Consider the following 25568-nt stretch of genomic DNA (forward strand, 5'->3'; position numbering starts at 1 on the left):
GGCTGCAATGTACACTGACTTTTCAGGTAACAATCTTACAGTAAGTTAGAAAGGAGGACTTTTTTGTTGTTTTTGTTGGCTTCAATGCACATGGGTTACAAGACCTGTGGAAAAGTGTTCTGTGGGGTTTGCTCTATTTCTTTAAAATGTTAATTACTCTCTCATGGGCTAGTATTTATATGCACTGGTGGGTGCATATGGCTTCTGATGCACTGATGGGTTGGTGTTTTGCTCACTGATAAGAATAAAGAGTTTTTTCCATGTACAGCACAGCGACGGAATAAAGCCAGTAATTGTTGTGTAGGGCTTCATCTCTTTTCCAAGCCGGCACTGTGGGTGCAAGAAGCCAGGAAATCAGGAAAGGAAAAAGAAAATATCTGTTCTTTTCTCACTGGCATGACTACTACTTCCTCCGCCTTATCGTATTTTTTATTCAATTATACTTAAATTTCTCTGAATGGTTTGTTCATTCATAAGCTTTCCATGTAAAAAGTCATGCAAGTTCTCATTGCACAACAGTGTGAAAATCTACCGCCTTTCTTTGCTAAGGGAGGGAGCAATGTTTGGATTTGATGCAATTTCTTTTTTTTTTGGCAAAGTATAAAAATCATAAAAGCATACATGGCTAAAAACCTTAAAGGAAAAACAATTGCACAATTAATTTCAAATTTCTGGAAACAAAGTATTTTGAAGTATTGTTTTGAAACCAATACTTTGATTTTTAAATGTTCTGCTGAATTTGGGGGGGGGGTTTTGAAGTAAACCAAATTTATAATTCTCTACTGTAACAGCCTATCAGATTTAGTGTTGATTCAACCTCATTATGAGGTTTGCATTTTTTAATTAATACATATTTTTTCTGGATTTTTTTTTTAGTTTACCAAGTATTGTTACTTCCTAAACACTGGCTGTAACCCTCTGTCCCAGCAAATAAAGTTTGATTGACCACTGGAGTGAGAAACAGGCTAGATGTTCTCTTTCTGGTGGAAAATTCAGATGAGCTTTGAATAGTGATTGTTTGCAGGCTAGTCAAAACTTTGAGAAGGGAGAATTCACTGCAATAAAATGCTTATGAAAAGGGTGTTTATAGGCATGTGAAAATTAATTGGTAACAGGCTAATAGATGTGGCTGCCTAGTCTTATGTTCTTGTTTATTTTTTACATACTGTATAGGATAAACTCTCATATTTTTATTCCTATTCTAGAAAATATTTTTGAGGATATTCTAAGCAATGAAGAACAATAACAGATCTTTATTTGTCACATTCAAAATAATATATAAAATTCTGAAACAGAAATAACGCACAATTGTGTTAGTACTCCTGATAAATAAGTGGCCAAAAAACCGATTGTGACTTCTGGTCCTTGAAGTATTGCCTGAGTAACTGCTATGTCTGTCATGCATGATTCTCCCTTTCTAGGTGCCCTGCTTAGCACCTTTGTATTTTGAAGCAGATTTATAGATTCTGCATTTTAGAAGAGGCATCTCTGGAAGAACTGTGGCATAACTAAGTGATGGTTTCCTCAGCTTTTGTTGCTTGTGTCTGCAGACGGACGCCTTCGGCATGGGCATGACTGTGCCAGCACTCCTGGTCCTGCTGAGTCTGGTGATTGGGAGCAGCCAGGGGTGCTACTGTGAGCATTACCCATGGGGGTCGTGGTCTGCTTGCTCACAGACCTGTAATTTGGGCACACAGACCAGGCACAGGTAGGGCCAAGACACCTCACTGCTTATGTATTTCTTCTCTGTGAAAAATAACACTTCTGGAGAGTGGCACCCGTGTCCAAAGCTCCACCTTCCACAACATATTGAGAAAAATTGTCATGCTCAAGTGTTTATCAGATAAATAGATAATCTTTTAATTGCAATGCTTTAAAATTACAAAATTCAGTATCTAGAACATTACAGCCCATGAGGCAGGGAGGGAAGAGGAGGACTGGAATTCAATGATCCTTGAGATCCCTTCCAACTCGGACCATTCTAATCCTAGGAGGCAATGGCTCCAAACAAACATGTACCTGCTAATGGATGTAATGAGGGGAGCGCAATGACAGCCAGGTCCTGCAGTGGCCTTGCTGGCAGAGCGCTGTGGGTGCTCAGCCCCTGTGGACACAGGAGGCTCTGGGGGCCCTGCACTGGCACAATGGCACAGCAGGAATGAGCTCCAAATTTCCTCCCTGCACCATTAGTTATATGACAACAGATGATGTCAAATAAAGATTCAGCAGCATCAAATTTGATGCAGCACTGTGGTGTAATCTAAACTTGTGAGAAATCCCCTCTTTTCTTCCTGGCTCTGTCTGTAGCTATCCTCTGGGACATCTGAAGTGACATGAATCAAAAAGAATTGCTCTTTAAACTTAAGGCATATTTGAATTTTTCTTGTAATCAACATTCTGCAAATGCATATTATCTCTCAGGGTTTCTTAGTTGGGTTCAAATAATTTTGTCAGCCTTCACCTACAAGTAGAGAACACCTACACTCTGTCTATTCTTTCCTAGCATATTTTTTAAACTTTTTTTTTAGGCAAATAAGAATGGATGAATATTATAGCCAAAACTTCTGCGACCAGTTGTGCACAAAGCAAGAATCTCGTACATGTAACCAGCAAACATGTCCTATCAACTGTCAGCTTGGAGACTTTGGCCCTTGGTCAGAATGTGACCCATGTGTTAAAAAACAAGTAGGTAGAAAGTGCATTATATGGGCTAAATGCAAGAAATTATGCTAAAAAGATCTCTTTGTTTCAGCTTTACAGCAATTAATCTGGAAAATGAGAGTTTACCTTATCAAGGGAAATTGGTTATGAATTATACAGTAGGAGCTGGAGAGAACAAGTTAAAATAAGCAGATCAAACCAGAAAGGGGTTTTACTAGAGTAAATCCATTTATGAGACTGCTTGTGATGCTTATCATAAACTTGCTTCAAAGTTTCCACTGCCATATTTAAAGGTGAATTTTTCACACCAAGAATCAACTAAACTGTAGAGTGTTCATGTAGACTTAAGCAGGACAATGTCACAGAATCTTGGCTTATCCATGACATTCTCTAAGTTCTAAAGACAAGAAAAATAGAATCAAATAATCTCTTGAAAAGAGTCAACAAATCCTAAGTGCTGTTGGCTAGAAACTCTCAGGCTGTATCTTACGCTGATTGTCAGGATCAGTTTGAGATTGCTGTTAAGAAATACAGAGCCCCATTCCCTGCACCTTCATAGCATGTACAAATCCCCCCATCTCCACAAGCAGATGTGCTAGTATCTGTGGGACAAACACCCAGCATGGTGTTTTTTCCCTTGGGCTTTTCTCTGTTGATGACGGTACACTTTTAGGTGAGTCAGTAGAGAGGGAAGAAATGAAACATCAGGTTAAAGTGAATTTGACCTAAACAGACCAAGGGCTGTCAAATGTAAAGTTGTAGAGGATAGAGGGAAGTGGCAGCAGATTGTGTGGGGTAGTTTGTATGGCTGGTGGGTATGAGCTTTGAAGCTGATCATGGGAGCAGCTCCGAGGTTCAGACACAGCCCATGTCCCTCCACATGTACCGCTTGGTTTCAGAAATCCATGCCTGAAAAGCAGCCCTGAAAAATCTGCCAGACATCATAAGTATATCTTTACATAAATATCTAACTTTCTGATGCCCAGATAGGGTGAGAAAGACATAAAAAAGCAGTTCTATGTGTGAGACATGAACCAGCCTGTGGGGTTGCAAGTAGGATGGGCAGTATGAGAGCAAAATATGGAGTATCAATGAGAGACTGGGAGACAGAAAGCTTCAAGAGGTGGAAGGGAGTGTTCCTCTCAACTGAACTGATTTCAATACACTCTTATAAGTCCAAGTTTCTTACCTTATAATACTATATAAATGTATTAATTTTTGTTAGTTTTAAGTATTGATGCAACATATTTGCTTCTGAAAACTAAAAGGGGTTTCTGTGGACTGTGGTCCATTTTCCCCTACAAACAATAAAGATCATTGCTTGTGTCATTTATAAATAGGAATAACCAACAGAATGGAGGACCTGGCTTACAGTCTAAGAGTCGACTCTTAGTGTAGCAAGTTCCCATCGATGGGGAGGCATAAAGAAGTGGAAGCTCTGACAAATAATATGAGTGAGTGTTAGAGGACCAAAATGGAGTGTAAGGAATGGTTCTCACAAGCTTGAAAACTTTCTGGTGTTGTTCTTTGCACTCTCCCTTCAGAGTCACTTGGTTACTGATTTTCACTAGAATCTTCCTACCCTGTTTGTCTCCAGGGTCTGTCTGCAGGGCGGGAAGTCTGCAAGGGACTGTACTTTTCTACTGCTGGGAAAAATTCTTAGAAGAGAAACTGTTCAGGCAGACGCAGACAGGTCTCACTGGAAGTCCTGTGAAGTGGAGTGGAAAATACATCTGAAGTGGTTTATCTACCACCCTCCAACTTTACTGTTTCGTGTGGAGGGTGCTGCCTCAGGGAAAGAAAACTCAATGAGCTCCCAGAAACTTTCAAGAAAAGCTTTTTTGTCCTCTCAAGTCATCCAGTTCTCCTCAGACAAGTGGTCCCACATGTGGGAGTCAAACCAGCTGGGTTGTCACTGTCAGGATATTTCTAATTCAACAGAGATGGTAAAGAACAGGAAAAGTCTCTGTAAACCTGTTCTCACATCATTTCCTACTGTATATCTTGAAGATACGGGGATGGAATTTCTGATTCCTTTGGTCATGCAGACCAAGTAGTCTGCAGTTGAATAATTTTTGCTCCATCAGGACTAATGAGGCTCTTGGATACCAGTTCCCTGCCTGCCTCACCTGGGAGGATGGCACGGCAGAATGGAAGGACAAGAATGAGAGATTATTTCCTTCAGGGCTCTGGTTCTGATAAATCTTCAGCAGCACTGAAGTGTGTGGCTCTGCCTGGGGTGGGACTTAGCTACAAACAGCTCACAAAAACAGCCCTGGGCTGGTTTCCTCTGCCTTTCAGTTCCGTACCCGGCCACTCCTGCGACCATCCCAGTTTGGGGGCCAGGACTGTACCGAGCCACTGGTGGAGTCCCGTCCGTGTTTCCCAGCCAAGCTCTGCAACATAGTGGAAGTTGACTGCAAGAATAAGTTTCGGTGTGAGAGTGGTAATGACAATCCCCATTGTGTAACTGCAGCGTTACCATTTAGTCAAATTTTGGGTGGTGAGGCAAAAGACATCCATACATGTTGTGCATAAATTCCAGGGAAAATGGACCAGCAAAAAAATCTTATGTGAGGATTTTATATGTATTAGTAACAGCTTATCTCTTCAGTTTCTTCTATAAGTAATTAAAATATAGTCCCTAGCCCAGGGTGTCACTATGATCATGATAGCTGGACAGTAGCACTGTTCCAATTATATTTCTTTACACAAATTTTTCATATAAAAATGTAACTGCAGAGTTTGTCTGAACATAAATTCTCACTATTTTTATTAGGTTTGTGACTATATACCTGATTAAACTAAATAATTTTATCCACATATCCTTTTGCCAAACTTAAAATTAAGCCTTTGCAACTTTGAAACAAGGCAAAACTCACAGAATTGAAATAATAATTTCTTAATTGGGATAATCCTGGCTTTATACTAATTCAGTGTTAACATCTATGGCAAGCTCACACCTTTGCAAGGGAAAAAGATTGCCCTTTTCTGCATTTAGACATGATGAACATTTGCTGCTGTTGTTTCTCTGGTGCAGGTCGCTGTATTTCAAAAACACTGGAATGTAATGGAGAAAATGACTGTGGGGACAACTCTGATGAAAGAAACTGTGGAAGGAAAAAGACTGTGTGTAACCGAAAGTATGAGAGCATCCCAGGTGTGCAATTAATAGGCAGTGGGTAAGCCAATTCTGCTAATCTTTTTGTAAGCTTTAGTTGTTACCTCACTAATTTGCATGAACAAAATAATTCCCAGTAAGCATGTGAGAGCATTCATTAAAGCATATAATATCTCAAATTAAAACCGGCAAGAAATTATAAAAATACAACCAAAAAATTAGACTAGGACTGGCCTGCTGCATCTTCCAGTCCTGCTCTGCACTGCTGGTAGATCAGATGAGGAGGTGTCGAGGAACACTGTCCCCAGGTGATCTGTTTTGTCCTACAGCAACCAGAGCACGTATGGGCAACTTCCAGCTCATGGAATTACCTACCTGTATATCATGACAAGTGCTTCAGAGATTTTAAGGATGCTCCTCTACAGATGTTCTTTGTCTGTGTGACATTTCACAGGATGCCAGCTACTTCCACACTATTAATTAAAGCAATATAAAGCCTAAGCATGGGATGCCTGTCCCTAGCAGACTTGCATTTTTTAATTGAATTTTGAACTCACTGTGGTCCAGTAACATCACTTATGGTAGAAATAGAGAACCAGTAGCTCATTTTCCTAGAACATTTTTAGGCTTTCCACTTAAGACTGCCTGCCTTATGCTGACTTTGGGGTTATCAGTAAGGTTAGGCACTGCTGGAAAGCAGGAAACTGGATTGATGCTACTGAATTTTTCAGGTGAATTCAGTGTGAATGAGAAGCTCTTGTAATTCCTTTCAAAGCAGTAGCAAGACCCAGATGCTCATGCCCTCAGTTGAATCTACAACACCTCACTGCAGCTGTATACCATGAAATGTTTCAAGGTCATACATTTTTCTGGAATTGTTTAATAAATTTTTTTTAGATTTCACATTTTCTCAGGAGAGAGCCGAGGGGAAGTTCTTGGCAACTCATTCAACGGAGGGCGGTGCACAACGGTGAAGCGCAATGACACAAGGAAGTTGTATCGTGTCCCTGCAAATCTGGAGGCTGTCAGCTTTCAGGTACTCTCAAGCAGCAGCTCCCACTGTGAAACCCTTGCTGTAATCACAATCCAAATTAGTGTTGGGTAGTACTGTATGCTTTAGAACAAAATTTCGTTGGTGTGTGGGAAGGGGATAAATGTTCACATTTCACTCGTGGTTTTCAGATCTGTATTAATTCAATGCACCATGTATCAGAGTCACTATGATTGATTTGAGCTTCTCCTGCTTCCAGTGGCTGCGGCCTTATTTTGTTCCAACTTGGTACCAAGGGCCTTCTCCTACCCAGACATCATCTAGGCAGAGGTTTGTTCAGCTCCAAGGTTTATTCCAGCATCACTTCTGTGTATTTGAAGAGCCAGTGGCTGCAGCTCTGACTCCAGCTTCCTTCCTGTCACCTGCAGCCTTGGCATCCAGTTCCTACCTGAGCCATTTCAACCCCTCAGTCCTGCCTGTTCCCTGCCCAGCCCCTCCACAGGGCAGCAAGGAAAGGAGGCAGGCACTGGGTCTGGAAAGCAGGAGGACAAAATACACACAGCCTGGAGAGGAGGCTTACAGGACCAAATGGGGAATGACCAACATGAACCTGGAACCTTCTAATAAAAAATCTAGGAACCACTAATACCTCTTTTATGGACACTAGCCTTCAGAAAATGCTTTGAATACTGTGGTTGGGGCACAACATCTGGCTGTGTACATATGAGCAGGCCCAGTTTGAAGCCAGTAGATGTTGCATTGGGAAAACAAGAATGCAGGATGTAAAAAATGCTCAACTAATAGATGAAAACTGATTATTTTCACCACAGGTGTTGTGAGATTTTAGGATTTCTTTAACAGAGGCAACTGAAAATAGGACACCCTGCTACATTTCACGGAAAGTGCAATTGAATTGGTCATGACATGTAGGATTTATCAATAGTGGTGAAAAATTACTGTCTGCATAAATACTCAGATGGGAAAACCAACCTTTGGTTTGCCCAGGTCTTTTTATAGCCAGTAAAGTTCATTAAGTTACTGATGTCCATTTGCAGAACTGTTAAGGGTTTGTGAAACCTTTAGGAGTGCATCTTTAGCTTTTAACATTTAGAGCAGCTTCTCATATAGAAGGGTCACTGGATTGGGCCTCCTGTGAACTCCAGTCTATGTTCCTGCAAAAAGCATAGGATATCTTGAAAAATGGAAGGTGGGGGAGGAGAACGGGCCACCTCATTTCCCAAAATCCTTAGCAGCCCTATTAAGCAAACAGGTCTAGAGGAGGGAAAAAACCTCCAAATTTTTCAAAAAGACACAGGGATTTTCTCAAATTTTGGGAAATAAATAATTTCTGATCTGATGCTGAGGTTGTCTTTGTACATTGCTCAACACCACCACTGGAGGTTTACCAACTCAGTCAGCAGGTTTGATCACAATTCCTCTTCATCTGCCTTCAATCCATCATGCAGTATAGGTGCTAACAGTCCAAGCATACTCTGAGACTCTCCTGTGGAATCCTGTTCATTCTTCTAGCTGGAAATTGAGAAGAGAGGACAGGAAGCACCAAACTCTGTCTTGTACAATATAAAAGCCATGGGGCTGGGAAGTAGTCATGATGTGGACACAACATGTATGCCTGGAATTCTTTTAAAAGTGTGTTGGAACTTGTTGAAAAATATTCCTAAGGTTTAGGGCCCGGGGGTGAGAAGCTTTAGAGGAAAGTGCTACATGCTTTTTTGTGGTTGTACAAACAACTATTAGTCTAGTTCTTAGCTTGTATTCATTTTGCCTCTTAGCCTTTCTCAGTCTCATCTTTTGTGTAGCTTACTTTCACATCTCAAATAATCAAGGCGTATTTTTTCCATTAAAAAACATTAAAAAATCAAGAATTCTTTGCTTAATAGTTTTCCCTTTCATATTATCATTTATGCAAATGCATTTTGCTTTACTGAATTTCCAGGTAACAGATGAAGAGGATGATGTAACATCAGATTTCTACAAAGATTTAACTCCCCTGAGTCACGTCGCTTCTTACAGTGGTTCATCCACTCGTAGTGGTAAACGTTCTTCTGGTATCCCATTTTTATTCTCAAAAAAGACACGGGTTCAGGTTACTAGCTCTTCCTCCTTCAAGAAAGCTATTGAAGCCTCGTATGAGAAGGTAATTTAATGTTGTCTTCAGTTTCTTTCTTTCAGTTGATTTGTGTCTGCTCATTTCAGAACTGAGCTGCTAAAGTCTACTTTCCCTATCAAGACATTGGCCTGCTAGAATTAGCTATTGAAAAAAATCTCTTCTGATATTACAACCTGTTCCTGGTTGTAACATACCTTTTGTAATGCATCATGGTTTTCTGCACTTAGTAAAGAAAACATAGGCTTATTCCATTTTTAAAAAGTATAGATTTGACATTATCATGTTGGGTAGGCCACTTCTTCCCCTATCCTAATTACAGATTAAGAGGGCATAATATCTAACAGCACCAGACAACTCAAAAAATAAAGGACGTGCACTCAAGAATGTTATACATATGCACGTACTGGGTATGAATCTACATTATCTTTTAATTGGTAACTGACTTGCATATTGAAGTCTCATGCTGGAGTATCAAATGCCAAGATGCATTTTGGTCATAAAGATAATCTCAGAAACAAAACACCCACAGAAAAGTTTCTCAGAACAGATAACATTTTTCCCATAAGATTCTGTGCCTTGAAAGCAAATGAATACTGGTAGGGTAAAAGATTATGTATTTTTATAACTTAATGACAGTAAATGATGGGCTATTGTTTGCACTTCTGCATGGGAAAGGCCACAGGACTGAACTAAAATAAGTCCTGTTGAAACCCAGGAGTTCTAATGCAATTACAGTGAAACTTTTGTGGAAATATTAGTCTTAACATTAAGATTTCCTATGATGGAAGTTTGCTGCAGGCCTTCCTCACTTATCCTAATGGTTAAGCAATTTGATTTCTTGAACAGTCCATTGCTTCTAGTTTGAATACAACTATCCTGAAGTTCCAGCTGCTGGAAACTTGTGCACTTTTCATGCCCATGTACACACATCAGGCAGCTCTCTTGTACAATTGGCAAGTTTATTTTGGGGGAGCAGTGGCTTCTTATTGGCTTAAGCTCAGATCAGGGCTAATTATGAAAATGTTAATTTAGGTTAAACTTTCAACAGAAAAGTTATTCTGGGTATATGTTGGTTTTCAGCATTGTTGTCATGGAAGGTGGTGAGGTGCAAGAACAGGTTGCCCAGACAAGCTGTGGGTGCCCCATCCCTGGGAGTGTTCAAGGCTGGGTTTGATGGGGCTTTGAGCAACCTGGTCCAGTGGAAGTTGATTCTGCCCACAGCAGTGATGCTGAACCTGGGTGGTCTTTAAGGTCCCTTCTAACCTAACCCTGTTCATGATTCTGTGAAACCAGAGAAACCCACCAATAACTTAGTCTGGTGCTGGCTAAAGATGACATGGTTTAAAGTCCTTTCTTAATAAATCCACAGCAGGATTATTACCTTGGATCTTCCTTGTGTTATGTACTGTATCAGACAAGAAGCCTCTATTTTTATCTCTGTCTCCATAAATTGTATTAGTGAGTGTTGGTAGGTAGATGTGTATTTGCGTATGTTTGAGAGACCTACAAGTAAATTTGCAACACTTTCTTATATAGTGAAAAAAGAAGGTTATACTGATCATTTAAGAGGAGAGAGGAGTTTTCCTGCACTTTGGGGCGTCTCATTCAGACCTATATGTTAAAATACGTATAAATAAGATATTAATACTCTTGGCTTCTCTAGTTTCTGCACTCACCTCCCACTGAAGGTGCTAAGACTCCCCTTTTCTTATTTCTAGAATTCCAACTTTATTAGAGTCCATAAAGTAATTTCTGTTGCAAACTTCACAATGAAACAGTCAGATCTGCAGCTATCAGACGTCTTTCTAAAAGCACTTAACCACCTGCCCCTGGAGTACAACTATGCTTTATACAGCAGAATATTTGATGACTTTGGCACTCATTACTACACCTCTGGGAAGATGGGTGGTTCCTATGATATTCTTTACCAGTATAGCTCTGAGGAACTGCAGAACTCGGGTACGTAATCTTGAACAAGAAAATATCATTATTTGTTTAACAGCTTTTCTTATCCCTCTTTTTAGGTCTTACACCACAGAGTAAGATCTCCAACAGCAAAAAATTCTTTAGACTTTCAAAGACTCATTAATTACTCACATTGCTTACATATAGAGCAAGAAGAAATTTTTGCTCTACACTGTATTTGAAAAGTTCAGGAGATTCCTTATTTGGTAAATGTCACTGTGTTCAGTGAAACCACTTAAGATCTTCAGACCAAGACCAGGTGCCACCAGGAAAAGTTGTTCCTATAGCATAGGACTGAGGTCTGAGAGGTATAAGGGGTACTTTTCAGATGCAGTCAACAAAATTGATGGTTTGGATTAGAAATTACTTTAACATTTTCCCATGACTGTTGGACTCTCAAAATGAAAAGACAACACCACAAAAACAGAAATCTAAAGTTAAAAGGTGTGACCTTTAATGGCACTGCTGTAACTTGCATGGGCATTGGAGTGTAGCTGAAGCACGCCTCTGTCCAGCACTGCATGTGGGGCAGCACGTGTCTGCCGCAGTGAGGGCTCCAGGGGCGGGTGAGGAGCATGGGAAGCTGCTGGCTCACCTCAGCGGGGCATGGTGCCTGCCACGTGTCATGGTTGTGCTGATAAAGATGCTGCTCTGCGGTGTTTCCAGGCCTGTCAGTTGAGGAATCAACAGAGTGTGTCCGCACAGAAACAACCCGGCGTGTGGTCTTCCGGAAGAAAAAGAAAGTCAGTACCAGATGCACCACAAACAGGATGACTGTGACCCATGAAGGTGACCATGATGAGAACAGGGCCATGTCCTGTTACTTACCCTGAGAGATATCATTTCCCTCAGCTTTGTTGAACTACAGGTGCTCTTCTACTACTGTCAGAGCAGCCAGTGTTTCGGTGTCTGGTTCTGATACAAGCACTGAAATCACATTCTCATTTGCAAAAGAAATTATGATATAGGTGTGCTATTTCTCTGCTCTGGAGTGCCGTCACTGGGGATCTGGTGTCACTGGCTCTCTAGCTGGTCACAGATCTGCTAAACACCACCCCTCACCCTGAGTCCTGGGCCAGGAATGCTGAACTGATAAATGAGCAAAGCTAGAAATTTGTGTCTATGACTCAGTCCCTGATCTTCTTTAAGGGTTGCTCAGAGCTCATTGAGAGAGTTGGGCTGCAATAACACAGTCCCTGGCTTTCCCTTCCCACCTTCCTCATGCCAAGCAGACATTTAGGTACCAGGGTTCCAGAAATGTGTCTCAGAACTGCAGAAGGCTGGTGCATTTTCCATGAGAATGGCAAGAGTCATGTTCTGCATTACTAAGGATAGGAATTTTATCACTTCCACCATGTTTTTGTCCTCAGTAATTGATTAGTGCCTTGGATGTTTGCAGCCAGGACTAAACCTGCCATTCTGTGTGTTCTAGAGGTATCCTCCTACTATGCTGTGTGCTCTAGAGGAGGCTGTTGCATCCTCTGCATTTTCCACTACTGTCTTACACTCTGTATTTCCCCATGGTTCAGGTCTCAAACAATTTCATTTGGAATATTATCACAGGCTGAAGTCAAAGCTCTTCTGAGCTTTGACTTCATCTTTTCAAGGATAGTTCCAGAAAATTAATCTTAGTATATTCTTTAATATCCTCTTACACTTTTTCTTATAGTTGTGTTGTCACATATGCTGTCTTTGGAAGACTTTGTCTGAAAATACTGTAATGAAATCGTCTTTCAGGTTCCATTTTGGAGTCAGCTGAACGATCAATTTCCCTGGTAAAAGGTGGCAGGTCAGAGTATGCAGCAGCTCTGGCCTGGGAGAAAAAGGGGGCTTTTCCAGGACACAAAGTCTTCACAGACTGGCTGGAATCAACAAAGGACAATCCTGTGGTGATTGATTTTGAGGTAAGAGAAGAACAAGAAAAACACTGAGATAGCAAACACTAACTGCTCCTCAGAGCTGTGCAGATATTTTTTTCCTGTAAACAGGGATGATGATGTGTCTGACATGAATGTACATAAATATGGGCATAACATAAACATACAGAACTTCTATTAGGATAGCTTCTTATGCATGTTGGTTTATAAGGCACACCAGTTTTTCATTGTCCATGGGCAGCGGGATTAAGAGTGAGGAATGTGAATTACTTGCTCTGGCACCAGCAGGAACTCAGGCATAGGCATGGGTTAGTTACTGTGCAGGAAAACACTGCATGGCATCATTCCCTTGTCGGGCCTATGTTGCAAAGTGTGTCACATAGCTAAACTGAAATAAAACAGCAATGCTCTCTGTCTGTGTCCTGCTCCTTTAGTGCAGTGTGCCAGTGCTGCTGTGGTGCACTGAGCTGTCTCCCTCCCCAGCTGGTACAGCAGCTGCTCAGCAGCACTCGAGGCAAACAGCAAAACCTGCCTGAAAGCAGCATCCACTGAGGGATGGGATCCATGAGGGATTGGCTGACCACATCCTGCTGCAGCTGCTGAACTCCTGAAGGCAACATAGGGATGTCTGACATGACAGGGACTGGATGCAGGCAAACCCTATGGCGCATGTACATGTACATACATGTGATGTGTGGTAGAGAGTGTCCTGAATTTTAAGACATAATATCCCACTTGGTTGATTCTGCCCTGGCGCACAGAGTCCTAAATTGGGGAGATAAAAGCATTATGAACATGATAACCTTCATATGTATACAGCACTGCTGTGCTCATTTAAAACATCCCCAATTCCTGTGTGATACAGCTTCATATGTAAGCTCTAGCTCCTTTTAAAGCTCTAGCTGCTCTGGTGAAGGCCCTGCTGTGTTTCGGCTCCTGCTGACGGAACAGCTCTTTGCCAGGTGTCGCCCATCGTGGAGCTGGTGAGGAACGTGCCGTGCGCGGTGACCAAGCGCCGCCACCTGCGGAGGGCCCTGCGCGAGCTGGCGGGAATGTTGGACCCGTGCCGCTGCGCCCCGTGCCCCAACAATGGCCGGGCCGTGCTCCTGGGGACACGGTGCCTCTGCCTGTGCCTGCCCGGCACCTACGGCGCCAACTGCGAGACGCGGGCTCCTGGCTACACCGCAGGTACTGGGCCATGGCGACGGCCTGCAAACCGGGGTCTTCTGGAGCCTCCTCATGGAGGCTGATCTGCCATAGCCTGCCCTTTCTAAATCCACAGCACCACATGGTGATGTCCAAAAAGCATAAGGATAAATGTGGGGATTACAAATGAAAAATGGCCACGACTCCAAAGACAGTGTAAGGCATGGTAAAATATTCCTTAGCTACAGAATTAAAGTAACATGAAATGAGCTATTCGGCAATAAGGGTGAAGCTGAGATCAAAGATAAATGATGCAAAAAATTAAGAAACTCATTGCTTAACATTGCTAGTTTTCCCTATAGCCTATTATGCTTAAGACTGAATGGCTAATGAACATAAAAATTGTTGATTACAGTTTTGAAGGAAAACTCAGTTGTGATAAGGACAGAGACTATAATTATTCTGGAAAATTTAAAGAGCAATTTAATGCAAAAACATTTTTGAATTAAATCTGCACTAGTGCCATACCTAAGGGAAACAAAGGAGACATTATATATATTTATATTCCCCAATCAAAAGGAAACATAAGTTAAAGTCACTCAGGCACGTACAGTTCTCATTATCTGACCCTGACGGAGGAATATTTTGATAGAAATAAACAACTGAAGACAGAGATGGATACAGACAGTCTATTGCATTCAGAGAAAGAAAGGGTGTGCATGGTGGTACAGGTAACAGATACCAGGGGTTAAGAGAAAAGAGTCATAGTAATCTCTAAATGTAAGTGGCATAGGTTGTAGATTTTGGGTTTAGACATGGTGTTAAAACTCAGATTTATTTGAAAACTCATTAAATAATGACCTATCTAAGAAACTTGTAGGTACCATGAAAACACACACATCTCTGAGTGCAATAAAAGTATAAAATATGCTGCTTCTGACTTTTAATGTTACTTGCAACCAAAATAGAAAGGTAAATGTATTTTTGTGTTTTATGAAGCAGCTGGAATTTGACTGGACACCTTTCGGAAAATTTTATGTAATAGATGCAATCTATTCCCTTAAACTTAACAATTTTAAATTTTCTGAAAATGGCTAATATGAATTTACCATCATCCCTCTCATATGTGGCCTTAAAGTAAATATTGTGTATGGTACTGGCCTGCCAATAAAAGATGGTGTCTCTTTTGTTCCTTGCAGTTGCTGTTGATGGCCGATGGGGTTGCTGGTCTGAATGGAGTCCTTGTGATGCTTCCTTCAAAAGAAGGAGGACCCGGGAATGCAATAACCCCTCCCCAATGAATGGTGGAAAGCCGTGTGAAGGGCAGAGGGAAGAAGAGGAGGACTGTTATATCTCTGTGTTCACAGACAGGTGAGAAGGTCAAAAGATCTCCTTAGTCATGGGATGGTTAAGAAGTGCTCCACAGTGGCTCTGTGACTGCCAAGGAGAAATTGCAGACAACTTTTCCCTCTCAATTTCTTTGGTGGAGCATAGAAAAGGAATACTCTGAAAATCTCTGCAATTTGCTTCACATTTGGATTTAATAATTTTTTATTCCTAGAAAATTGCTGATGAATTACATACTAAAGTATGCCTGTAGATCTTGTTTGATACTTTGCGTGGCTTCTTTTCCAAAACCAAGGAAAATATTTTTCTTCTCTTCATTGGAGTTCACTGTTGCTATTTTTATCCCTATCCCCTCTTTTCTTAGAGGTTTAGATATGAACTCAGTCACAGAGAGAGTTTGGATGAAGCTACCAAGTTTCTCATATTTCAATTTCAAGTATGCCTGATGTACCTTTTTAGCATGGTTTCAACTTCAAATCCTAGCCCCAAACTGGCTCAGTTTTTTTCATCTTCAAGCCCAAGGCTTCAGGTTTTTTCCTCTCTGCAGTGAACAGGAGAGAATTACAAGCAGTGGGCTCCACAGTTCTTTGTTACCCAGTTAGACACCATGAGAGACCAGCCACATTTAACCACTGCTTGGGGGCAACAGGAATTACATGGATTATCAAGAGATTTCCTGTTATGTTGTTCTTTGCTGCCTCTTGTTCTTGCTGTAAAAAAATCTTTAATTAATTATGTTGATAGATGTATTTAGCACTTTTTCACTGCTCTCATGCTCTCCCCCCTATCAACCTGCAGTTTTATCCACCATCTTTAATTTAACAGAATAAAACTAAGGGGAAGGATGACATGACCCACTTGCAACTCTCCTGGCATTCTGCCATGGTTACTTGGTGACATGAATGCTTAAGAAACAGCCTTACAGCAAATTTTCACTTTTCAGAGGTGCTCCTTGTATAAATGATGATGAAGCCAGGAGAGAGGAGAATGTCTTGATCGGTGAACCTCAGTCTGGATGCTTTAGACCAGGCCCACCAGAATACGGCTTTATCAGGGTGAGCATGAAAAATGATACAGAAGAAAAGTGTAGTAGTTGCAGAGATTGGAAATTTTGCAGCTTCTCTGCTGTATGTGCTTGATATCCAATCTAGTTACTGCGCTAGTGAAAGCACTGTGTTTAAAGAATGCTGCAGGACTCTAGCCCATCACACTACACCAGCAAGTGAAGAAAAGTCAAGGTAAAATTCATTTCAAGTGGTTCTTGAATCCTTGTTTGGTAACCATGACATCCGTTACTGCAACTGGAAAAAGTTATCATTATATTGGTGAGTGGATGACTCATATTTCAGAGTAGGAAATGCATGCATTCATTACATCTTATCAGGATTTTGCTATTGTTTCCTTTGACAATTCCCAGTCTCGTTACCATAGATCCTTGCAGAGCTTTTTGGTGTGGGTTTCTTAAATTTTTTTAAATTTTTTTTTTTTTTTTAAGAGTGAAAAGAACCATTATGCTGTTGGGGAGGAAGTTGAAATTGCTTGTGTGAGTGGATATAGCCTCATTGGCTACCAATACCTTCGGTGCCTGCCAGATCAAACCTGGACACAGCAACATGTTGAGTGCCAACGTAAGAAAGAGAAAATGAACAAAATGCACACCAACAAAATAGAAGGGGAAGAAAACATACAAAAAAGATTTTAATAAAGGTCTTTTAAAAACAAATCTCTAACATATCTGAAAAGATAACATTTTAAGAAGGTATTTAATGTAGACATGGTAAAAATATCGTGAGTCACTACATCACTCGTCTTTCAATTTAGAAGTGTTCTGTTATGTGCTTTGTAAGGAAATTGTAATATGCAGTGCATTAGAAAATCCTCAAATGGATGCTGCAAGATCCTTCTCTTTTCTAGTTTTAAATAGCTTTAACAAAAGCACTCACCTTTTGTTTTCAGACTTACATAGATATCTTTAGGCTGATACAGTTATGAAGAAGAAATCATTCCTACAGAAACTTGTCTACTATCTTTTATATTAAATGGATGATATGTTTCTAAACATGAACCTCCCAGGCTGCCTTGAAAATCTCTACTATAAATCAATACCTTGAAAGATTTATAAGTCAGTTAGGAATTAAGGATCAAATTGGTTTGTGTTTGCTAACAAGAGAGATTTCAGAAGTTTTCTAAACCTTGGTATAATTTCATTGACTTAGTCTTCATTTTAACAAAAATAAGTACCTGAATATACTTATGAGCTTTCTATTGCCATTGACTTTCTTCCATTTACAAATGAAAAATTAAAATATGTTGTTAAATGCCATTTTCTTACTATTTTTATATTGGCATACATTAGAAACATTTTGTCATTATTTAGTTATTACTTGAAAAATATTTTAAAGACTATGACAGTGCACTGAGAATTTCTAGACTTGATTATGTTAAATTTTTATTAGTTTTGAATGTCAGACAAATGTTCAGTATTACTGAGTGTCTTAATATGGTTTTTCAGATAAAGCATTATGACTTTCTGTAAATATCTACAGAGCATTAAACTAAGTAGAATTATGCTTTTTTTTATTGTTTGTTACAGTCTCAGTATGCCTCAGGCCACCAATATCTGAGAGTGTCACAATTTCCCCATTTAAGCAGCAGTACAACATTGGTGAAACAATGAAGCTGAGCTGCCCAGCTGGGTTTATAGTCACTGGTCACACAGAGTACACCTGTGGGAAAGATCTGTCCTGGACACCTCCTGTTATGATGTCTACTACATGTGAAAAAGGTTAGTATGCCTGCAGATACTTACTGCTTCCATATTGCTGGTATTAACAGTGCTGTTTATTTCAGCTAGCTAGAGCTAGGAGGCTGATGACTGGGTTTAAGACATATAGCAGCTGTTCATTAATTTTAGTTTTCCTTTGTGTCTCCCATGGTGACAGAATTTCAGCTCTAAACTTCTGCATTAAGTTCAGAATTTTTGGATGCAATGTACTGTAAAATTTAATAATGTAATTGAGACACTGCAACTGTTTGCTTAAAATCAAAACCAAATCAAACCAAACCCCAACTGCATTAACCAGGCTTTATGAAAGCAAAGTAGGAAAATGCATTCTATTGAAACTTTAGCTACTCTTGTTATTTTCCAGTGATTTTTACAAAGACTGATGAAAATACTTGTAGCATGCCAACCAGAGAGCTTTTGAAAAGAGAAACTTAGGACAAATAGAAATTAATCCATTTTAGCTTCTATGGTAAGAGTGTAAGATATTTCTGTTCACTCCTTACTAGTTACAGTAGTTCTCACTTGTTTTTTCAGATGTGCTAACCAAAATTAGAGGTATTTGCAGTCCAGGACAAAAGCAGATTGGATCTCAATGTGTTTGTATGTCTCCAGAAGAAGATTGTGGGTAAGTGCTGTAATTAGAAGTCAAAATTTCTCTAATGATAGACCAAGAGGCCATTGTGACACTGAACAGGAAAAGCAGGAAAAGCAGGAAAAGACAACTGCAAATCAAGACTACTCTCTATTCAGATATTAGCTAGCTAGCTGTTCCTCTGTATTCAAATTACAGTCCTGTTTGTAGCCTATGAAATAAATAAAAAATTACAGAATCCCAGAATGGGTCAGGTTGGAGGGGTCCCCAGTGGTCTCCTGACCCAACCTCCCTGCTCGAGCAGGGCCATCCCAGAGCACACAGCACAAGATTGCATCCAGATGGCACTTGGGTGTCTCCAGTGAGGGAGACTCCACGACCTCTCTGTGCAACCCTGTTCCACCCACAGTAATCCACTTCTTCCTCATGTTCAGGTGGAATTTTCTGTGCACCTCTCACTGCCCATTGTCTCCTGTTCTTTTGCTTGACAGCACCGAGCAGAGCCCAGCCCCTGCTCTGTTCCCTCCCTGCAGACACTGACAGACTCTGATGGGATCCCCTCTCAGTTGTCTTTTCTCAAGGCTGAACAGGGACAGCTTCCACAGCTTTTTCTCATAATAGAGGTACTCCAGTCCCTTGATCATCTTTGTAACCCTCCACTGGACCCGCTCCAGGAGTTCCATTCTTCTCTTTTGCTGAGGAGCCCAGAACTGGACACAGCTCTCTCCACATGAGCCTCACCATGGCTGAGTTCATATGCAGGGTCACCTCCCACGATCTGTGGGCAATGCTCTCTCTAATGAGCCCAATTACATTACTGTAATGAGACACCACAGCTCATCCTTTTAATCTACACTGCTCTCTGCTCGTGGAGACCTCTGGAAACAGAGCCTCCTGGAAATTCCTGGAAACTCTTCTTCTCTATTTCTCCAATGTTATAACCATACACAAAGAGCATGCAAGAACTATGATCTCTAAGGTTCCTTCCAATCCAAACCATTCTATGATTTTATTATCCTCTTTTTGCAAAATGACTAAGATCTACAAAATGATGCTGCTTGGAAATGCATGCACCTTCAAGGAATGAATTCAGTCAGTAACTGAGAGCAATACAGAACAAAAGGAAACGACAAGCCACATGACTGGTTTTGCCTCCCCTTGGTCCCAAGACACCTGTGTGTTGCAGTGAGTTGCACACACAGCTGCAGGGATGCATTAACTCAGAAAAGCCGCCCAGGCCCAGCGGAAATTTCCCATCTTTGTGGAGGTAACAGCCTCTCCTTTTTCCTGTACAGACACATGTCCCTCACGTCCCAATGGCTGGATAGAACCAAAGTTTCCCCATCTCACAGCACTTGTTTTATCAGGTCCAGGTCCTGCAGTGCTAGGGCAGTCTTCGGTCTTCAGGTGAATTTCCAGCCTGGCCATGGCTTTGCTGTGTTTCATCCAATGCTGATGTACTGTTTAAAATTATGGACTTGTTCCATAGCCTGCTAAAATAATTTTTATTTTCTTCCTTTGGGCAGCCACTACTCAGAAGACATCTGTGTGCTACATGTTGTTTCTGAACAGAATGTGACCAAGCCCAGCTGTCAGTACTCAGCTGAAATGTGCCTTGGAGTGCAGTCATTTCATTTCTTGCATGCTGGCCCTTGCCATGGTAATTCCAACCTAGACTGGGCTATTGAGAGGGCAAAGCTCTCTGCAAATAGCTTGAAGAAAGAACCCTGTGGCTATGACACCTGCTATGACTGGGAGGATTGTCAAGGTATGACTTCTGAATGGTGAGGTTCAGCCATCCCTTTGGATCTGAAAGTAAAATGTGCTGACTTTCACTGCTCCAAGAACAGGATTTACAGATGTCATAGTCCTTCTGGGCACACAGAGTGTGAAAGTGTGATCAGTCCTGTGTCCCTGCTACCTAGGGTTACACTTAGACATGTACCTTTTCCCTTTACTCACAACTAGTAGTGTTGTCATTTCCCATTAGAAAGGCACTAGAGGAACTTGGAAATTAAGAGAACTTTTTCAGGAGAATTAATATTTGAATCTTTAATCACAAAAAATGTAGTTTGTAACATTTTCACCCATTCCTTGTAAGGCTACTAGCTCCTAACTTGTACTTCAGGAATTAATTTGGGGCCACACACTCTATAACATATAATTAAATTTGGAAATTAAATCATGATACTACTTCAAAAGCAAGACTGGAGCCATCAGGCTAATGGGATTTTAATGGCAAAATTTGCAAACACTCACATGTGAAAACTGTGGTTATCAAGAGTTTTAATGAACTAGCTAAGCTGGTAAAAAAACCTAAGAGGATTATTTTCTAAACAACATTGTGCATCTTGGCTATTTACTATGTAACCAGGTGACATGAGCAGTAGGTTTTTTCTGTAAATGTCTCAGGAGCTGACTGGCTCTGCTCATATCAAATGTTTGCCAGGCAAAGGCTGAGTGACAGACACACTCACCCTGTCCCTTGCTGCCCGAGACAAATCTGATTCTTATCACACCTGGTCTGCTTAATGACAAACAAAGCAACAGCAGTGTGCAGCAATCCTAACCCTCTGTTTTGAAGATGCAAGATTTCTGCAGCAGAGAATTTGAAGTAAATATGGGTGTAAAATTACTGCATGGCCTGCTGTCCCCTGTGGGCTCAAGCAGAGGGCATGACCAGGTGTGTCCATCAATGGACATGCTCTGGTGGAACCTCTAGGTTCCATGGGCTTCTGGGGAAAAGCTGGTATTTTTTAAAAAAATTACTTATTCCAGACCCTCTTAGAGGCCTAGTTCTGCTTCTACTGTGCGAGTGTCTTCAAGCTAGATCTTGTGCCAGCACTTCAGTGTTTTTCTCTGGAAAGCCTACAGAGGGGCTCTGTTCAGAAAAATAAGAGAAGGTGGAGAAAAAGAAATAAGGTTAGTTGCCAGTGTGGTGCTCAAGAGATTAGAACTGGACTCTTTACCATCTCCACAGAAGTCCACTTTTCATGAGTGTGCACAAATATTTAGGAAATTAATATTTTGTTTTCCCTGGAAATGAGTAGTTGGTATCAATACAGGGACAGAACATGCTGCAGAGAAGATACTGCAGTACCATGAAAGAAGCTAAATGGAAGAAAGCACACATTTTTCATGCTTTAAAAAACTGAAGGCAGAAACTCTGCCTAGGGACTTTCTGGGAAAGAATATAAAGAGTCAGAACCTGATTAGATCAGAAATAGGTAATGAAATAACCAGCAGGACAGAGCTTTACCACAGGCCAGAAGTAGGTAGCTTAGTATTCATAAAGAGAGCTTTAATGAAATAGGAGCTGACACAATATGGACCTTAAGACTCCATTTCATAGCAAGATTGTGTTCAAGGATAATTGGGAAAAGAAAGTCAACTTAATATATCTTTGTTTAGAAGAAAAGTCAGGGAAAGCCAGTGGGTAAAAATAGTTAAATCAATTCTCCTTCTGTATGGGCCATTGCTGAAAAAACAGTTACATAAAGCTGATTATGCCTCTATTCCTGATATCCAACCATCTAGTGAGGCTTTTCGTAACTAATATATCACAAACATCCACTAGTGTTTTTTCCCTGTTGGACTTTGAAATGTCATCAAAGCATAAAATCTGGCTTTAGTCATCACATTGGCTGCTATATTTCCATACATTCGTTCCCAGATACAAAGACCCAGTGCTCCTGCCTGATGCCTTACCAGTGCCCCAAAGGAGAGATCCGCCCTCACTGCATCCAAATGGAGACGACAGGGAGGAGGAGGACGGTCAGTCACTGCATGCTGGCAGCCATGAAGTGTGCTGGCGTCAAACTGCAGGTGCTGGAGCAGGGGAGCTGCCTACAATAACCCATTTGCTCTCTGCACACACCATGATCATTGCATCAAATGCAAACTGAGCCACCCACAGAAAAGCTTGGTTGATTACGAAAGGATAAGTGAAGTGGATCAGAACAAAAGGATGAGGAAAAAAAAATAATCCAGCTTGTTTAACAGCTTTTTGCGAGAAGGGTGGCAGTGAGATTTTCTGTCTGAAAATGACCTGGGCTCAGGGGTATAAGGGTGTAACTTGTCATTGTGTCATTGCTGGCACCTCTGGAAATGTACAGAGGAAGGGAGGGGAACAAATGGAAAGGGAGAAAAAGAAATATTGCCTTTGGTCTCCCCTAGAGCTGGATGAGACTTTTCCTTTCCTCAGCCATTTGTTGCTTTGTCCTTGTGCTTGCGACTGCTGTTCACTCTTGTCTCACTGGCTGAATCACACAGGCAGACAGAGCAAGCACTTCAGCACCACTTCTGACATCAAATGGGAAAGGGGTAGCAGGAAGCTACCTGCAGTCATGGTACAAATGGAAGGAGCAAAACCAAACACTGAAAACCACAATTACACAATGACTGAGTGAAGTTATCAAAATGATGTGATTTTTAATTGGAGTGGCTGAAGGGAGGAGGTGTTTGCTTTCTGTGTTTGTTCACTGGGTTTCAGCTTTAGGCAGAAACCCTGAAGCCTAAAACTTGGAGAATTTCTATAGTACCCCTCAGCATGAATTAAGAATGTTTGTATTCTAAATATAAAATAAATATTTAATGAGCAATGCACTGGGCAGAGTCCTACTGCAATATGTGGCTCTACTTGGAGTGATTGTACTTGGAGTCTGCAGAAATACATCACAATTAGATTCCTTGCATATACCTGCATCAGCATCAAACCTGAGAGCAATTGTATGGGGCACCCCAGCCCAGCCATAGTCCATGCCCCGGCATTCCTTGGTCACAAATAATTATTTCTGAGCAGTTGCAACTAGAACTTTCTCTTCAGCACGCAGAATTTCACAAATCTGAGTATAAATCTGCCTTTTAAGAAGGGGAAAACTGAACTCCGCTTCTTTCTTTACCAACAGACATTAAAACAATGACAATCAGGAAAAAACTCCATAGAAAAGAATCATAGAATTTGCTGAGCTGGAAAGGACCCATATAGATCATCAAAGTCCAACTGGCCCTGCACAGGACACCCCAAGAATCACACCATATGCCTGAGAGCATTGTCAAAATGCTTCTTGGACTCAGCTTTGTGCTGTGACTACTGCCCTGGGGAGACTGTTCCAGTGCCCAACCACCACCTGGGTGAAGAACCTTCTAGCAGCCAAACTAAACCTCCCCAGGCACAACTCCAAGCCATTCCCTCTGGTCCTGTCACTGGTCACAACAAAGAGACAAGTGTGTGCCCCCTCTTTCCCTCATGAGGGAGTTGTAGCTGCAGTGAGGTCTCCCCTCAGCCTTCTCCAGGCTGAACAGACCAAGTGCCCTCAGCTATTCCTTGTACAGCCTCCCCTCCAGACGCTTCACCATCCTCATGATCCTCCTTTGGACACTCTCTAATAGTTTCATGCCTTTTTTATGTTGTGGCACCCAAAGGTGCCCCAGCACCCGAGGTGAGGCCGCCCCAGCTCAGAGCAGAGCAGGACAATCCCCTCCCTTGCCCGGCTGGTGATGCTGTGCCTGATGCCCCCAGGGCAGGGCCGGCCCTCCTGGCTGCCAGGGCACTGCTGGCTCCTGTTCAGCTCCCCATTGACCAGGAGCCCCAGGTCCCTTTCCATGGCACTGCTCTCCAGCACCTCCTTCCCCAGTCTGTCCATACATTCAGGATTGCCCTGTCTCAGGTGCAGAATCGAACATTTTTCCTTGTTGAACTTCATAGTGTTGGTGATTGACCAGCCCTTTCAACAAGGATTTCTCCTCCCAAATTAGTATCATCTACAGATGTAGTATCCCTTCCAGTCCTGCATCCAAAGTTGCTTTTGAAGATGGACAGGGCCCATGATGGAGCCCTGAAGAACCCCATAGGTGACCAGTTGCCACTCTGATGTGACTCTATTCACTACAATCCTTTACATCTGACACATCAGCCAGTTGCTCACCCGGCGCACGATGCCCAAGAAGTGCCCATTACTGAGCAACCTGCCCTATGTGTAAGTGTCACACCTTGCCAGGGGCTGGGCAAAGTCACCTGGGAGCTGGGAGAGAGCTGGATGTGAAGTGGTTATCTTTCCCTACAAAGAAACATATTTGGGATGTTGTCAAGCTCCCTAAAGCAGCAGCTAGTCTCAACTTGATTGAAAAAAGAAGAAATTAATAAAGAAAAAGAAGAAATTAATCCTGATGCTAAATACAATAAATTTATGCTTTCTTGCTTAAAATTTATAGTAAAAATTATTATAAAAGCCTGAGATAGTCTTTTCTTTGCAGTTCTATAGCTCTTTCTTCCAGCTGAAAATCTATAATAATACCGTAGTGGTGACCTAGGAGTGAGTTGCAAATTCAATTATGTTTAGATTGGTTTTTAGTGCCCTTGTTTCTTCCTGCTGGTTGCGTTCTGTGGAGAAAGAATCATTCAGAATGGTTGTGTACGCTCTCTGCACCACCAACAAACAATTTCTTGCTCCTGATCCTCTAACCTTAATACTAACCTTTCATTACAGGCTTCTGATTCCAGTTTGTTTGGAAAGTTTCTGATAAAGGGAATTTTTTATCCCTGATATTTTTCACCATGATAAATTGTCAGATGAAGTTATTTTCTGGTAAACAGAAGGCAGCCAGGTCCTCTCTGACTGCCCCCACTTCTCCATCACCTCTGGTCTCAGAGTGGTTGTATGCTGTGCAAGTGCTTGCAGTGAGATTTGCTTTGCTCTCTCTTGCTGATGGGGATTATTCTCATAATTTCTGTTTTGCGGTTGAGCATTACAGCACAGAATGGAGACATCACCTGCCCCTCACTAATAAGGGGGTGATTCTGCCATATACTGAATCCAGAGGATTCAGCATGCTGAATCAGAGGATTTTCAGCATGCTGAAGCAAGTGGGATTTTTACTGTTGGCTTCAGTAGGGTCAGGATTCCACTTCACAAGGACTTTGGGTTTGCTCTTGTGCTCTGTCACAGGGGTC

At 41.5% G+C, this 25568-nt stretch overlaps 1 protein-coding gene across 2 annotated transcripts; it reads left to right on the forward strand.

Moving 5' to 3' along the window:
- On the forward strand, positions 1–24952 carry C6 (complement C6). 2 transcript variants are annotated; one of them, XM_058823910.1, is made up of 19 exons: positions 1–26; positions 1551–1708; positions 2529–2685; positions 4963–5107; positions 5702–5843; positions 6680–6818; positions 8731–8931; positions 10623–10863; positions 11536–11658; positions 12607–12773; positions 13709–13934; positions 15092–15263; positions 16183–16294; positions 16735–16867; positions 17833–18024; positions 18559–18649; positions 20143–20384; positions 22290–22441; positions 23524–24952. In XM_058823910.1, exons 2-19 carry the CDS (start codon positions 1566–1568, stop codon positions 23536–23538), a joined length of 2793 nt encoding a protein of 930 aa, XP_058679893.1. In that variant the 5' UTR covers positions 1–26; positions 1551–1565; the 3' UTR covers positions 23539–24952. The 2 variants fall into 2 exon arrangements, with proteins under 2 accessions (XP_058679893.1, XP_058679892.1); XM_058823909.1 differs by lacking the exon at positions 23524–24952 and having other exon boundaries at positions 22290–23471.
- Positions 24953–25568: the final 616 nt, after the last annotated feature.

The sequence above is a fragment of the Ammospiza caudacuta genome, chromosome Z (genome assembly GCF_027887145.1).
Source record: "Ammospiza caudacuta isolate bAmmCau1 chromosome Z, bAmmCau1.pri, whole genome shotgun sequence".
In the NCBI taxonomy this organism is placed as follows: domain Eukaryota; kingdom Metazoa; phylum Chordata; class Aves; order Passeriformes; family Passerellidae; genus Ammospiza; species Ammospiza caudacuta.